We start from the raw sequence: 17,167 nt of genomic DNA on the forward strand, positions 1-17,167 counted from the left end.
CTGAGCACTGACAGGCTGACCCCCCACCTTTTCAATCTCTGCAGCAATGCTGACAGCACTCCTGCGCCTATCTTTCAAAGACAGCAGTTGGATGTGACGCTGAGCACGTGCACTCAGCTTCTTTGGACGACCAACACGAGGTCTGTTCTGAGTGGACCCTGCTCTTTTAAAACGCTGGATGATCTTGGCCACTGTGCTGCAGCTCAGTTTCAGGGTGTTGGCAATCTTCTTGTAGCCTTGGCCATCTTCATGTAGCGCAACAATTTGTCTTTTAAGATCCTCAGAGAGTTCTTTGCCATGAGGTGCCATGTTGGAACTTTCAGTGACCAGTATGAGAGAGTGTGAGAGCTGTACTACACACCTGCTCCCTATGCACACCTGAGACCTAGTAACACTAACAAATCACATGACATTTTGGAGGGAAAATGACAAGCAGTGCTCAATTTGGACATTTAGGGGTGTAGTCTCTTAGGGGTGTACTCACTTTTGTTGCTGGTGGTTTAGACATTAATGGCTGTATATTGAGTTATTTTGAGGGAAGAATAAATTTACACTGTTATATAAGCTGCACACAGGATACTTTTCATTGTGTCAAAGTGTCATTTTGTCAGTGTTGTCCCATTAAAAGATATACTTAAATATCTGCAGAAATGTGAGGGGTGTACTCACTTTTGTGATACACTGTAATACTAGGATCTGATCTAGGATTATCTGATAATGGAAGTAAGAGTTCAATGAGTATGAGATTTCTTGATGTTTCTTCATACATCTTCATGCATCCTTTGGGCTGGATATGCATTTGTACAGCTTGCTGTTGTCCTGCGATAAACATACTTTTTTTTCTAATATTTTAATAATTTACATTTTTATTAATTTGGCCCTATTTGATGCAACTATTAACAGTTCATGCGTTCATGCCATTGTTGATTATGTAACAAGTTCCTCACTAATGGGTTTGTTGTGTAAATGTATACCTGGTTTATTTGATGATAGTTTGGTAGAGTTTCTGTTATGTCCAATGTTGACATATCAACAATGATGCAGATTTATCAGCTGCTCATTCTTGTTGTGAATCTTCCTTTCTACCACATCTCCAAGGTGCCCTCTTGTATTTTGGTCTTGTGTATGGGAAGACTTTTGAGATACATAGAACTGTGCTTACTACAAATGTTAGCATCACAGCTAATTGAAGGATTAATGCCAGCAGTAACAGAATTGCTATAGGAAAAATAACAACAATTAGAACATACAGAGGAACGAACAGAAGCCATAGAGTTTTGTAATAAGCTACATCACAATTCCCACACTGCACTTTTGCTTAGAAATCATCTCCCTCTTAGGCTAAAGCAGAGAACAACACTACCATGTCCTCTAATGTAAAACTCAATACTAACTTAAGAGCTTCTGCGCATGGTTAACTGAATAGGCTGAGCAACCAAAACCCAAGCTGGAGATTTTTTATTTATTTATGTTCATGGGACCTTTATGAAATGATGATGCTTTGTAGAATGGTGCATTATCGCACTGGAACCAGCCAAAATAAGACAGGTAAATTGGGCAATAAAAGGATCCACACGTTTAGCAACAGTACTAATAAAGAATAAGACATTCATGTGATGCTCAATTGGTATTAGATGAGCCAGTGCATTCCAAGAAAGCACCATCTTCACACAATCACACAACCACCACCATTCTGGTACTACCATCTGTATGTTGCAGCAGAATATGGGATTTATCAAACCATGCTGAATTTGTCCTATCAACAGGCCTGCTTTGGTAAACCTGTGCTGTGAAAATTGGTTTTGTGTTTTTACTGAAAATGTTTTACAATTTATTTCTGTTCATAATCAGTCATTGTGTAGCCCCGAGGGAGGTTTATTTTTTACGATATAAAGCTAATAAATATATGTTCTGTAAAAAGACCATATTTACTTCTAAGTAAAGTAGTGCTAAATTGTTGGTATGCTGTTGCTCTCCATACAAGGCAATACAACACATTTTCTGAGTATTTCCCTTCTCACAGGAACTTGTATCAGCTGATCAGAAGAGTAAGTGCAATGACACAGTAAACAATGGAAACAGCAAGCTGCGTGTTCATTGAATGTGACACTTTTTCCTGCATAGCTTTCAGATAAGCAGTCACATTCTTGGCAATGTTATGGGGAATTCATACAATTTTTCATAGTTAATTTTTGCATTCCATCTTCAGTAACTAAAATCTGTTAACTGAGGTTTTCCTTTAAAGTTTTATTTGCAAAATTTCAAAGGTGTAACATTTTCTTTAATTAAAAACAACTGTTTTTATTACAACAATACTTTAGAAACAGATAATATTTACAGTGGTTATAAAATACAGAGTTTTATATGACCAAAAAAGGTCAAACATAATGCTAAAAAAACCTCTGGGTAGGGGCACTAGGGTGGTGCAGCAGTAAAGTATGTGGTAGCCACCGAGATCTGGGCCTTGAATCTCAGCAGTGATGCCGGGCATCTTTGGGATAAATTAGAGCATAGACAATTAGAGCACAGACAATTACAAAGTGTTCCCAGAAAGAAAGAGACTGTTGTTACTGCAGTGGTGGCCAACTCGATCCAGACTGCATCTTAGACCTTCACTAATGTTTAAATCTTGTGACTGGAAAGAACATGAAGGGAACTTGACTTCACCTTGTGTTAATTATTTTTCAAATCAATTTAGCAGTAAGTATTTTCATTATATCTTTTGGGGAACCAATATGAAAGAATAACTTTACCAAATCATGAACATTCCTCTTTTTAACACGAGGAGGTTGCTATAGTCATAATATTTCAACTTTTAATTTTGACTTTAATCTCGAAATCATTTCGACTTTAATCTTGAAATCGAAACTTATACGACTTTATTCTCGAAATCATTTCGACTTTAATCTCGAAATCGAAACTTATACGACTTTATTCTTGAAAATCATTTCGACTTTAATCTCGAAATCGAAACTTATACGACTTTATTCTCGAAATCATTTCGACTTTAATCTCGAAATCGAAATTTATACGACTTTATTCTCGAAATCATTTCGACTTTAATCTCGAAATCGAAACTTATACGACTTTATTCTCAAAATCATTTTGACTTTAATCTCGAAATCGAAACTTATACGACTTTATTCTCGAAATCATTTCGACTTTAATCTCGAAATCGAAACTTATACGACTTTATTCTCAAAATCATTTTGACTTTAATCTCGAAATCGAAACTTATACGACTTTATTCTTGAAATCATTTCGACTTTAATCTCGAAATCGAAACTTATACGACTTTATTCTTGAAAATCATTTCTACTTTAATCTCGAAATCGAAACTTATACGACTTTATTCTCGAAATTGAAACTTATAAAATATTTTTCTTTAAAGTGGCCCTAATACACCGTCGTACTGTTATGACTGTTATACGCTGTTTTTTTTTGTTTTTTTTTATGACTAGCAAAAAAACAATTGATCAGCATTCAGCATCAGAAGCCATGCATCACTCCAGGCTTTTTGTCCGCCCTACTGTGTATAATAAACATTTAGCTATAACATCTTACAGGTTTATTTATAATGGAATGCTTATGTGTAAAATATATTCGGTCACTGAACAGCTGAAACAACAGCTGTTATATTTCACATTCAACTGCATACCAAGTTTAATTTGGCATTACAACCACCTGCTGCACGGACCTGTAACTGCAGGCTGGCCCAGAGCGCGTCAGTGCGCAGGCGCGGATGTCACTGTGTTGCTATTGTGCGTGGTGTTCTATACGGAGATAAAGCTGACCCTTACACAGCACTTCCACTTGAAGCCACTACAAAATGGCAAAGCGAATTGAGGGGATTAAGTTCAGATTATCGAGCGCGACGCGAAGACAGTTTAGCAGTTTTACTCTCTTTAGGTCGGAGTTGTTCATGCTAAACTCGGGTTTCTTTGTGTAAACCTATTTGAATGTAGTCTGGAGCAGAGCGCTGTAGTTCAGTTCAGGTTACTAGAAGTAGAGCTGGTTGTTTATCTGAGAGAAGTCCGCGGCTGTGTGTGAGCAGGAAAACGAGATGAATGTGCTTTTCTGGAACCATCTGCAGGCTGGCAGCTCAGAGGTGGACTGGTGTGAAGGGAATTATCTCATCTATCCAGAAATAGCGGAGTTTTATAACACGGTATGATGCCAGCTAGATTAATGACACACGCTGCTTGTTTTGTTTGTTTCGACATCGCACCGCTTTGCTTAGCTAAAAACTAAACTAAAACTTTAGACTTAATCTTAATGCTGTGTTGAGTTTGTTTCTTATTAATAACAGTCGTGTCTAACAACAGTACTGACATTTTCAGGTTTAACTTTATATTCAGTCATTTCCAGCAAACAGAAGTACATGGGCACGACGTGTAATTTTAGCATTTGCAACGTTGTATTGATGTAGCTAGAAAGTCAAAGTAAAACATGTTTAGATGTTGAAACAACGTTTTTCTGATCATTATTATGAAAAAAAGCATTTTATAAAATATAAAATATATAGAATCTGTGATTTGTCACTTTAAGCTTTTATTTAACTAACAAAAGTACAAATAAATGACACAATGATGCCTGCAAAACACTCAAAAAGTTGATACAAAGCCATGTGGTACATCACCCTTCCTATTATTTACACTTTTTATTTATTTGGGAACTGAGGATACTAATTGTTGCAGTTCTGCAAGTGGAATTTTTGCTCATTCTTGCTAAAAGGAGACAGATATGGACTGCAGGCAGGCCAGTCAAACACACGCACACTTTGTGTCTCCGAACACATGCTGTTGTAACATGTAGAATGAGGCAGAATGGGTTTCACTAAAATCACAATAAACACATTTGTGTCATTGGTATGTTTACACATATGCAAGTCAGCGATTTTGTGGGCACCATCATGCCAGGACAAATGTTTGCTTTGAAACCTTTTGCAGAGAACAGTCTGTATGGTCCTTTTTTGTCTTTGGCACAGAGAACTCGACGCCCATTTTCCCCAAAAAAACACACTGTTCCGTTTGAACTCTCAAAATAGTGAGCCATGACCCATCTACACTTGTAAAAAACTAAGCCTTTGATGGGGCATCCTTTTTTTACTCAATAATGATAGCCTTACTTTGGTTGTTTTGTACTTTGTCTCTACATTATATTACCTTTTACACATCACAGTACAGTGCTGCATTAATGATTGACTTTAATTTGGAGCATTTACCATTTCCAAGATCATACTGTAATCTAGTGGTTAACTTATCAAATTATGAAATTACAACTATGTAATACACTCTGGACAGGGTGCCAATTTATCACTCACAGACAGCGCGCACCCACACCCATGGGCAATTTAGAATAGTCGGTTTACTTTTTGCATGTTGTTTAGATGTGAGGGGGAAAACAAAGCCTCTCGTATGGTAATAAAAGAATTGTCTTGATGAGAGAATTGTCAATCATTTAAAAAAAGGTATTTATCAATCCAATATTGTAAGTCATTTAAGCTTTTCCCCATATAATCAAGAAATCAGTTTGTATAGAGCAATATAATTTAATATAATTTGATGTGGTGGCATATTAAGTTAAGTAAAGCAACACCAGCAAATTCTCTGGACCTGAGCTCATCTTAAATGAACCAAAAGACAATGGAAATGTGTGCTGTGGTCAGATAAGTCTTGTTTTTGGGGAAAAAATGGACATTTAATTCTCTTTGCCAAATAAAAAAAAAAAACACATCAAGACTGTTATTGGTGAAAAGGTGTGAAAACTATAAAACAATTAATCGAAAATATGATGGAACACAATGGTAAACATATGTGTTGCATTTATCAAATTTTACATTTGTTTAAATTTACAAAATACAAGTTGTTCAGTGAAATTTTTTGAAATATTTAATTTGTACTTTTGTCAGTTGAATAAAGTTTAAAGAGATCACAGATAACAGTTTGATTTTTTTTTTTTTTTTAATGTATTTTACAAATTGCCCTAACTTTCCGGAAATGAGGTTTGGTGTGGCAAACATAAACATACAAATCAGCACTTAAACTGACCTTGTGTATAATCTTTTAGAACTATAAACAGTAGTCTCAAATGTTGGCAAGAGTTAATTATAGCCTACACAACATACTTGTTTCTAGCTTTTTGACTTTTCGTGTTTCTGACTGTTATTACTTTTCTTGTCTTTCTTTTAGATAAGCAATGTTTTGTTTTTCGTCCTGCCTCCCATCCTGATGTGTCTTTTCCGTCAGTATGCCACACATTTCAACAGTGGCATATATCTGATATGGACTCTGCTTGTGGTGGTCGGTAAGTTTACTGACCTACAGTAACCTTTAAGAGGAAACTTATTGTGCAGGAGGAACTTGGGTTAGGTTTTTTTAGGAGGACGGAACTCTAGTTCATAACCTTTTGTTATTTTCCCTGATGCATGCCTCCTTGTTTTTTACATTGAGTGCTGGGAAAAATAGCTGAAGGGAATACTGAATGTTTAAATCTCTCTGTATCTGTTGCATATACACTGATCAGCCGTAACATTAAAACCACCTCCTTGTTTCTACACTCACTGTCCATTTTATCAGCTCCACTTACCATATAGAAGCACTTTGTAGTTCTACAATTACTGACTGTAGTCCATTTATTTTTCTACATACTTTTTTAACCTGCTTTCACTCTGTTCTTCAATGGTCAGGACCCCCAAAGGACCACCACAGAGCAGGTATTATTCAGGTGGTGGATCATTCTCAGCACTGCAGTGACACTGCAGTGGTGGTGGAGGTTTTAAATACCATGTCCACTCACTGTCCACTCTATTAGACACTCCTACCTAGTTGGTCCACCTTGTAGATGTAAAGTCAGAGACGATCGCTCATCTATTGCTGCTGTTTGAGTTGGTCATCATTTCCATCAGCGGTCACAGGACTCTGCCCACGGGGCGCTGTTGGCTGGATATTTTTGGTTGGTGATTATTCTTAGTCCGGCAGTGACAGCAAGATGTTTAAAAACTCCAGCAGCGCTGCTGTGTCTTATCCACTCATACCAGCACAACACACACTAACACACCACCACCATGTCAGTGTCACTGCATTGCTGAGAATCATCCACCACCTAAATAATACCTACTCTGTAGTGGTCCTGGGAAAGTCCTGACCATTGAAGAACAGCATGAAAGGGGGGTAACAAAGCATGCAGAGAAACAGATGGACTACAGTCAGTAATTGTTTTTATGGCTGATCAGTGTATCACTGTTATCAGTTACTTACTTACTTTAGTTAGTGTTAGTTTTGACAACTTTTGAGTCTTTTTGTTTAACAAAAGTACTAGACATGTCAAACAAAACAGCAGTCCAAATTAGGGTTGGGCGGTATTGCCGATTTTCATACCGTCATACCGTCTTCAGGAAATACCGCGGTATATGGTATTACCGCGGGGGGGTGGGGGGATGGGTTTGTCGCGAACAAACTTTACAGTGTACACACTTGAGTGTAATTACAATATTTCAATGTTTTATTATAAAAAGATTTAACAATCTGAACGTCAAACATTGCTTATCTTGTCTGATCTATAATAAGTATAAATGCATGTGTATCAATTACACTTTAACACAAACATTAACACAACATTTTGGCATTGTAATCTCTCTCTGCCCACACAAAACAGAATAATAGCAGGCTAAACACTTCAATATATTTCAAAAGTTAACTGCTTAGTTTATAGTTACAGATATTTCTTAACAGTGTATGAACGTGTACGATTAGTTATGCCTGTAATCCAGAATTAAGTTCTATACCGTAACAAAAAATATGAATGTAAATGTTCATGTTGCGATGACGGTGATGTAAAGTAATGTTAAAATAATTCAAAGTCCAAACATTTGAGTGGTTAACGAGAACGCTACTTTAAATGTCACACAAGCTCCGTGCAAAACACGAGCATGGAAACGGTACAAATCTGCTCTCTTCCCTACACACTCGCTCCCTGCGCCCTATAGTGCACTTAACATTCTTAAAGGGCCAGACTATATATTTTATAATTCACATTACACGACAGGTGAGACGTTCTTTTTTCTTAATATAGCGCTTTTATTTAGGAAAAAATAGTTCTTACATAGGCAGGAAAATCTATGGCAGACAAGAGTCAGAACAGCGGATTGGGCGTAACGTTATTATTACTGTTTGCTCCTTTTTCTCAACACTTGTGCTCGATTTACACTGAAGATATATTTGGTAAATAAGGACATGTCCGCGCATGCACGCGCTTGTGTTCATTTCCGCTTGAACTGATAAAAAATGTTGATTTTGAAAAATTAAAAGACGAGCCGTTATTCAGTTTCTGCTTGTTAGCTCACAGCTAACGCTAGCCAGTGTGGCTCTTCACTCGTCTCTCTGTGTTATCACCAGTAAGCACCCCACAGCCAATCAGCGAGCTCCAACCGCCTACCCCTCCCACCCCTCCCTCACTGGATGCGCGCATGTCCTAAAGTCTCAGTTTTCAAGGTAAACCTGAAGCAGAAATTTGGCGCTTCACATTTAAAAAATACCGTCACCATTTTTGAATACGTCATTATTTTTAAATACCGTCATACCGCCCAACCCTAGTCCAAATCCATAACCCACCACCATTTTGCTCTCCTTACCCTCCTCGTCTTATTTCACGTTTGCTGTAAACTGGCAGCAAAGGGCAGCTTTGTCTTTCTGCTCACTGTAAGACCTGACATGTGCCCTCTAATGTCAGACTCATTCTTACAGTTTGGAAACTTGCTTCAGTCAAGAGGATTGTGTCAACAAAAGCACAACATCTAGCTTGTTGACATGTCATTACCCTTATTTTGGTATTAACCAGCTTTATATAAGTGCAGGCGTTAGAATGGACTGCTTTATGTTGAATGTTACACAGTCCTGTCTGTAAACAACATTGTCATCCATCTTCATACAAATCATTCTGGGTTCACAGAATGTAGTTCGTATCTATTCCATAAGGGGTTATAAATGGAACCTGGAATTAGAATGACCTCATTTAAAGCTGGTTTTTAGAACCAAAACAAAAATAAGCACTTTAAAAGGTTTGCTGACTCAGCCCATAGAGTGTCTATATGACTGTATTTGGCCTGCTGTGCAAAAAAATACCCCATAGTAACCAATAATAAAACCACTATTAGGGGGATTTTTTAAAATGAGGTTTATTACAAGGCTGCTTCAAATGCATTTAATGTTATTTTGAAATAAATGTTCTTCCTCGGCCTTTGTCCCGTTCGGTTGCGGGGTCGACTCTCGGCGGATCATTATTCGCGTTGATTTGGCACAATTTTTATGCCGGATGCCCTTCCTGACACAACCCTGCCTATTTTATCCGGGCTTGGGACCGGCACTACAATGCACTGGTTTGTGCATCTAGCGGCTAGGTATCTATAGGACAATTCAGTGTTTCCAATTAGCCTGGTTGCATGTTTTTGGACTGTGGGAGGAAACCGGAGCTCCCGGAGGAAACCCATGCGGACACGGGGAGAAAATGCGAACTCCGTACAGAAAGGACCCGGACCGCCCCACCTGGGGATCGAACCCAGGACCTTCTTGCTGTGAGGCGACAGTGCTACCCACTAGGGTTGGGCGGTATTGCCGATTTTCATACCGTCTTCAGAAAATACCGCGGTATGCGGTATTACCGTGGGGGGACAAACTTTACAGTGTAATCACAGTATTCAAATGTTTTATTTTAAAAAAATTGAACAATCAGAACATCAAACATTGCTTATCCTATCTGATCTATAATAAATATTTCACGCATAAGTGTAAATGCGTCTCTTTATATATATTTTTTATTTCTGCGCAGTTCTTATCGGCTGTAATCCACCCATTCAGCTTGGCATCAGTAGAAGGAATCAGTCAGTCATAATAAGAGCTGTTTATTGTCGAAATTTAAATCCGAAAACACATATATACTATACTACAAAGCCCACTGTGTATAGACATAAAATCTGGCTTTTAGAGAGTATACAAGGGCTAGTCAGTTTTGCACTAGATACGAGTCTAGGTGCAGATACAGCAGGAACTCGAGCCTTTTTTTATCTTCACATCCAAAAACAAACCTAAACAGAGCTTGTAAAACCTGATTTTTGTTGTGGTTCATTTCCTACCAATCTAAGAAACATCTGGCTTGGTCTGATTTTAGTATCGTGACTTGAATGATGCCTTTAAATAGTTTACTCTTAATATAGGTTTGTTATATAGAATGGTTAATCATGACAAATCTAGTCTGCAGAACCAAACAGCAGTACATTGTACTGTACATACATATACTCTAGTCTGTAGTCTAGAGTATATGTATACATGTAGTATATGTATACTCTGTAGTCTAGAGTATATGTATACAGGGGCAGCTGTAGCCTAGTGGTTAAGGTGCTGGACTAGTAATCAGAGGGTTGCCGGTTCAAGCCTTACCTCTGCCAGGTTGCAACTGTTGGGCCCTTGAGCAAGGCCCTTAACCCTCAATTGCTTAGACTGTATACTGTCACGACTGTAAGTCGCTTTGGATAAAAGCGTCTGCTAAATGCTAAAAATGTAAATGTAGTCTGTACATATACCCTATTTTGGTTCTGTCACTGAGGTACCACAACTGGCAGTAGGAATCGAAGACACTGTTGCAGTAACAACGAGGTAATTCCTCACTATTCACCCAAACGTTTTCTCAACTATTCACCCAAACGTTTTCTCAACTATTCACCCAAACGTTTTTTCAACTATTCACCCAAACGTTTTCTCAACAATCCACCCAACCATTCCCTCAACAATCCACCCAAACGTTTTCTCAACAATCCACCCAACCATTCCCTCAACAATCCACCCAAACGTTTTCTCAACAATCCACCCAACCATTCCCTCAACAATCCACCCAAACGTTTTCTCAACAATCCACCCAACCATTCCCTCAACAATCCACCCAAACGTTTTCTCAACAATCCACCCAACCATTCCCTCAACAATCCACCCAACCATTCCCTCAACAATTCACCCAAACGTTTTCTCAACAATCCACCCAAACGTTTTCTCAACAATCCACCCAAACGTTTTCTCAACAATCCACCCAACCATTCCCTCAACAATCCACCCAACCATTCCCTCAACAATCCACCCAAACGTTTTCTCAACAATCCACCCAACCATTCCCTCAACAATCCACCCAACCATTCCCTCAACAATTCACCCAAACGTTTTCTCAACAATCCACCCAACCATTCCCTCAACAATTCACCCAAACGTTTTCTCAACAATCCACCCAACCATTCCCTCAACAATCCACCCAAACGTTTTCTCAACAATCCACCCAACCATTCCCTCAACAATTCACCCAAACGTTTTCTCAACAATCCACCCAACCATTCCCTCAACAATTCACCCAAACGTTTTCTCAACAATCCACCCAACCATTCCCTCAACAGTCCACCCAAACGTTCCCTCAACAGTCCACCCAAACGTTCCCTCAACAGTCCACCCAAACGTTCCCTCAACAATCCACCCAAACGTTTTCTCAACAATCCACCCAAACGTTTTCTCAACAATCCACCCAACCATTCCCTCAACAATTCACCCAAACGTTTTCTCAACAATCCACCCAACCATTCCCTCAACAATTCACCCAAACGTTTTCTCAACAGTCCACCCAACCATTCCCTCAACAATTCACCCAAACATTTTCTCAACAGTCCACCCAAACGTTCCCTCAACAGTCCACCCAAACGTTCCCTCAACAATCCACCCAACAATCCACCCAACCATTCCCTCAACAATTCACCCAAACGTTCCCTCAACAATTCCCTCAACAATCCACCCAAACCATTCTTTCAACAATCCACCCAAATGTTTCCTCAACAATCCACCTAAACGTTTTCTCAAAGATCCACCCAAACGTTTTCTCAACAATCCACCCAAAGTTTTCTCAACAATCCACCCAAACGTTTTCTCAAAGATTCACCCAAACGTTTTCTCAAAGATCCACCCAAACGTTTTCTCAAAGATCCACCCAAACGTTTTCTCAAAGATCCACCCAAACGTTTTCTCAAAGATCCACCCAAACGTTTTCTCAAAGATCCACCCAAACGTTTTCTCAACAATCCACCCAAACATTCCCAACAATCTACCCAAACGTTTTCAACAATTCACCCAACCATTCCCTCAACAATTCACCCAAACATTCCCTCAACAATTCACCCAAACATTCCCTCAACAATTCACCCAAACATTCCCTCAACAATTCACCCAAACATTCCCAACAGTCTACCCAAACGTTTTCAACAATTCACCCAAACATTCCCTCAACAATTCACCCAAACATTCCCTCAACAACCCACCCAACCATTCCGAACAATCTACCCAAAAATTCCCTCAACAATTTATCTAACCAATGACCTAATTAACAATAACCAACCCAGCAATCACATCAATGCTGATCAACCAATAACACTACTAGAAATAGACAACCAACCAGTCATGTCACTCAAAACCTTTTAAAATAATTACAGCATTAATAATTTAATAATTGCATCACAACCAACCAATCACATCACTTAACAACACCTATTAAACTAATCAGATCAATCTGATATCACTCAACAATAATCCACCATCACATCCCTAAAAATGTTAAACTAATCACTGTACCCAGCAATATCTCCTTTCCAGTAACACTAAATCACCTTACACATCATATCACATCACATTAACAGCTATTACAAATATAAACAATTTGTTCTTACATCAGGATCAAGTTCTTCAAGCTCATCCTCTAATCTCCTTAGTTCTTCCTCACTGAGTTTCTGCAGAAGCTCATCCTCATCCACGTCCCGATACTTTTCCATCTCCTTATGGAAAGACATGATGAACAAGAGGTGGTGGAGGCAGGAACAGAAAAAAACAAGAGAGAAAGAAAACCCTCGACACCTGGAGAAAAAGAAAAACATGATGTTATTAATATAAAAATGATCTTACAAAAAGCCTTAGTACACACATAGGAACATGATATTTTCTCCATATTCCTCACTGTTGCAGCAGTAAAGAGGTGAATTCCAATCCAGCACGTTAGACCCAAGCACCTGAACATTATGCTTTTAAGGCTTTTATAAATCATATTTACATTTACATTTTCAGCATTTAGCGGACGCTTTTATCCAAAGCGACTTACACAATGATCTGAACACATCATAAATCATATGATGTGCCATTACAAACCAAGTGAGCTGCACTGGTTTATTCTGAGTGTAGGTCTACAATCCACTAGAAGGACCACAGTTGCTTACATCCACCCGCCCAGTGATTGAGAACCCCTGCAGTACTGGACTGATAATGAAAGATTCATTGTTTTAAAAATATATTTGACACAAAGGCTTTGTGTCTCCAGTCTGCTTCTCATAACCTACAAGCACCCCCCCTCCACACACACACACACACACACACACACACACACACACACACAGACACACACACACACACACACACACACACACACATACACACACACACACACACACACACACACACACACACACACACACACACACACACACACACACACACACACACACACACACACACAGCTGTTGAATTGCAGTAGCAAGCAATAACAGGTGTGAGGAGTCACTGTCAAACACACATACAAACACACTTGATCAGAGTATTTATATCCATGTACAGTGTATCACAAAAGTGAGTACACCCCTCACATTTCTGCAAATATTTCATTATATCTTTTCATGGGACAACACTATAGACATGAAACTTGGATATAACTTAGAGTAGTCAGTGTACAGCTTGTATAGCAGTGTAGATTTACTGTCTTCTGAAAATAACTCAACACACAGCCATTAATGTCTAAATAGCTGGCAACATAAGTGAGTACACCCCACAGTGAACATGTCCAAATTGTGCCCAAATGTGTCGTTGTCCCTCCCTGGTGTCATGTGTCAAGGTCCCAGGTGTAAATGGGGAGCAGGGCTGTTAAATTTGGTGTTTTGGGTACAATTCTCTCATACTGGCCACTGGATATTCAACATGGCACCTCATGGCAAAGAACTCTCTGAGGATGTGAGAAATAGAATTGTTGCTCTCCACAAAGATGGCCTGGGCTATAAGAAGATTGCTAACACCCTGAAACTGAGCTACAGCATGGTGGCCAAGGTCATACAGCGGTTTTCCAGGACAGGTTCCACTCGGAACAGGCTTCGCCAGGGTCGACCAAAGAAGTTGAGTCCACGTGTTCGGCGTCATATCCAGAGGTTGGCTTTAAAAAATAGACACATGAGTGCTGCCAGCATTGCTGCAGAGGTTGAAGACGTGGGAGGTCAGCCTGTCAGTGCTCAGACCATACGCCGCACACTGCATCAACTCGGTCTGCATGGTAGTCATCCCAGAAGGAAGCTGACGCACAAGAAAGCCCGCAAACAGTTTGCTGAAGACAAGCAGTCCAAGAACATGGATTACTGGAATGCCCTGTGGTCTGACGAGACCAAGATAAACTTGTTTGGCTCAGATGGTGTCCAGCATGTGTGGCGGCGCCCTGGTGAGAAGTACCAAGACAACTGTATCTTGCCTACAGTCAAGCATGGTGGTGGTAGCTTCATGGTCTTGGGCTGCATGAGTGTTGCTGGCACTGGGGAGCTGCAGTTCATTGAGGGGAAACATGAATTCCAACATGTACTGTGACATTCTGAAACAGAGCATGATCCCCTCCCTTCGAAAACTGGGCCTCATGGCAGTTTTCCAACAGGATAACGACCCCAAACACAACCTCCAAGATGACAACTGCCTTGCTGAGGAAGCTGAAGGTAAAGGTGATGGACTAAACCCAATTGAGCACCTGTGGCGCATCCTCAAGTGGAAGGTGGAGGAGTTCAAGGTGTCTAACATCCACCAGCTCCGTGATGTCATCATGGAGGAGTGGAAGAGGATTCCAGTAGCAACCTGTGCAGCTCTGGTGAATTCCATGCCCAGGAGGGTTAAGGCAGTGCTGGATAATAATGGTGGTCACACAAAATATTGACAATTTGGACACAATTTACACATGTTCACTGTGGGGTGTACTCACTTATGTTGCCAGCCATTTAGACATTAATGGCTGTGTGTTGAGTTATTTTCAGAAGACAGTAAATCTACACTGCTATACAAGTTGTACACTGACTACTCTAAGTTATATCCAAGTTTTATTTCTATAGTGTTGTCCCATGAAAAGATATAATAAAATATTTGCAGAAATGTGAGGGGTGTACTCACTTTTGTGATACACTGTACATCCCTCCAACTATAACTATAGTTCAAACTAGGGCTGGGCGATATATCGAGATTTTATAAAATATCGATATGTTTTCATACGTGTTATAAGATAAGACAATATCGCTTATATAATAATGTATTCTGTAGCAAATGCTGAAAACAAGTCCATACAAAAGGCTCCAGCTCCGTGTACCTTTGGTCATTCGTTTTTCACTTCAAATCCCAAAGTTGAAAAACAAGAAAACGAGTCGTTATTCGTTTCAAAAACCAATATAAATATACAAGCGCATGCACGCGCTGACATGCATGTATTTACTTCATATACAGTGTAAATCATGCAAGTGTTGAGAAAGTAATAATAACGTAACGGTGCGTCTCCTGTTGTTCTGACTTGTGTGTTTGTGTATGTGATGTGCATATATCTGTAAAAAACAAACATTATGGGGAGTGATTTCTGTACTGGATGTTAAACGTGGTCATGTTAGTTTATACTGGATGATCGCCCGACGTCGTCATTTATCTATTTATCTTCTTTTTATAGTATTTCTTGTTGTTGGCCAATAAACAACCAAAAATTAATCAAATTGCATGAACTAACTCTGCAGTAAACAAGGAGCAAACAGCAATTAAACAACAAATAAAGCTGTTAAATAATAATAAAGTGCATGAAGCAGAACGCTGATTAAAATGCATTAAATGTTGTAATACACAGTAACACTAACGATTAGTTATACCTGTATTACAGAACTGAGTTCTACACAGTAAAAGAAAATATTAATGTAAATGTTGTGGCGACGATGATGTAAAATATTTCAAAGTCCAAACATGTGAGGGGGGTTTAACGAGAACACTACTTTTAATACCACACAAGCTCAGTGCAAAACAACAGAAGAACATGAGCACAGCCAGAAACGATAAATTCTGATACCTTCCCTACACACTCGCTCCCTGCGCCCTATTGTGCACTTAACATTCTTAAAGGGCCAGACAATATATTTGTAATTCACATTACACGACAGGAGATACCTTAGAAACAACTTTCTTTTTCTTAGAATAGCTCTTTTTTTTTTTTTTTTTTTTTTGTTTAAGTAAAAATAGTTCTTGTGTGAAGCTTCCCCAGCATGAATTTTAATAAAAGTGCCTGTAAAAAATTTGGAACATGTAGCTTGGTCTCAGAAGTGTCTTTTTGTTATTACCTTATGGGATAAAAAAATATCGAGATATATATCGTATTCAGCGAAAAAATATCGAGATATTATTTTTGATCCATATCGCCCAGCCCTAGTCCAGACCAACAACCTGGTGGCAGTTCATCATGGCTTGTCCCTCCTCAGACCACTGTTGATGGGTGCTGTTTTAGAGATACTTAAACTAAGAAATTGGTTGATATGGGGTCTGTCTAAAAACCCAGTGAGCTCCCTTGCTGCCTACTGCCTTCCTAGGTGGATTCTAATAAGACATTGAACTTATAAGACAGATTATTTAGACCCACTTCTTAGACAGTGATTATGGCGATTAAGTCACCACAGTTGTTTAAGCTTACTCTGACTGAGGAGAGCCGTGACTAACACACACCCCCTCTCCACCTCTCTTTAAGGTAGCTTGTTTTCCTGAGTACTACGAGACTTTAGGTAGTTGAGAAATGATCAGAAAGGGCTGCTTCCTGTTTTGAAACAGGAATGACAGACATGTTACATTATGAGGTAAAACTCAGCTCTCAGGCAGAGCGGTCACTGTTGGAAAAAAAACAAAACAGGTACATTTTAGCAGGTTGGTATAGGGATTTACATGGGTAACAATGTTGGACCACGTGTTTGTGTTTGCTCTTGGATAATATTGAGTAATGTCAGTTTCTGACATTTAAATAAAACCACGGCAGCATGATTAATGCCTGTTTTGCATTATTCAAGCCC

General features: G+C 39.2%; 1 protein-coding gene across 2 annotated transcripts in view; it reads left to right on the forward strand.

The window, feature by feature from the left end:
- The first annotated feature begins 3,776 nt into the window (after positions 1–3,776).
- Positions 3,777–17,167, forward strand: part of acer2 (alkaline ceramidase 2) — a 30,680-nt gene continuing 17,289 nt past the window's right edge. Inside the window, exons 1-2 of one of the 2 annotated variants that reach the window (XM_062994133.1) lie at positions 3,777–4,168; positions 6,192–6,306. In XM_062994133.1, coding sequence (XP_062850203.1) covers positions 4,064–4,168; positions 6,192–6,306 — 220 coding nt within the window. In that variant the 5' untranslated portion in view covers positions 3,777–4,063. The remainder of the gene's footprint in view (positions 4,169–6,191; positions 6,307–17,167) is intronic. The other variant, XM_062994132.1, reaches the window with a different exon arrangement.

The sequence above is a fragment of the Trichomycterus rosablanca genome, chromosome 4 (assembly GCF_030014385.1).
Source record: "Trichomycterus rosablanca isolate fTriRos1 chromosome 4, fTriRos1.hap1, whole genome shotgun sequence".
NCBI lineage: Eukaryota > Metazoa > Chordata > Actinopteri > Siluriformes > Trichomycteridae > Trichomycterus > Trichomycterus rosablanca.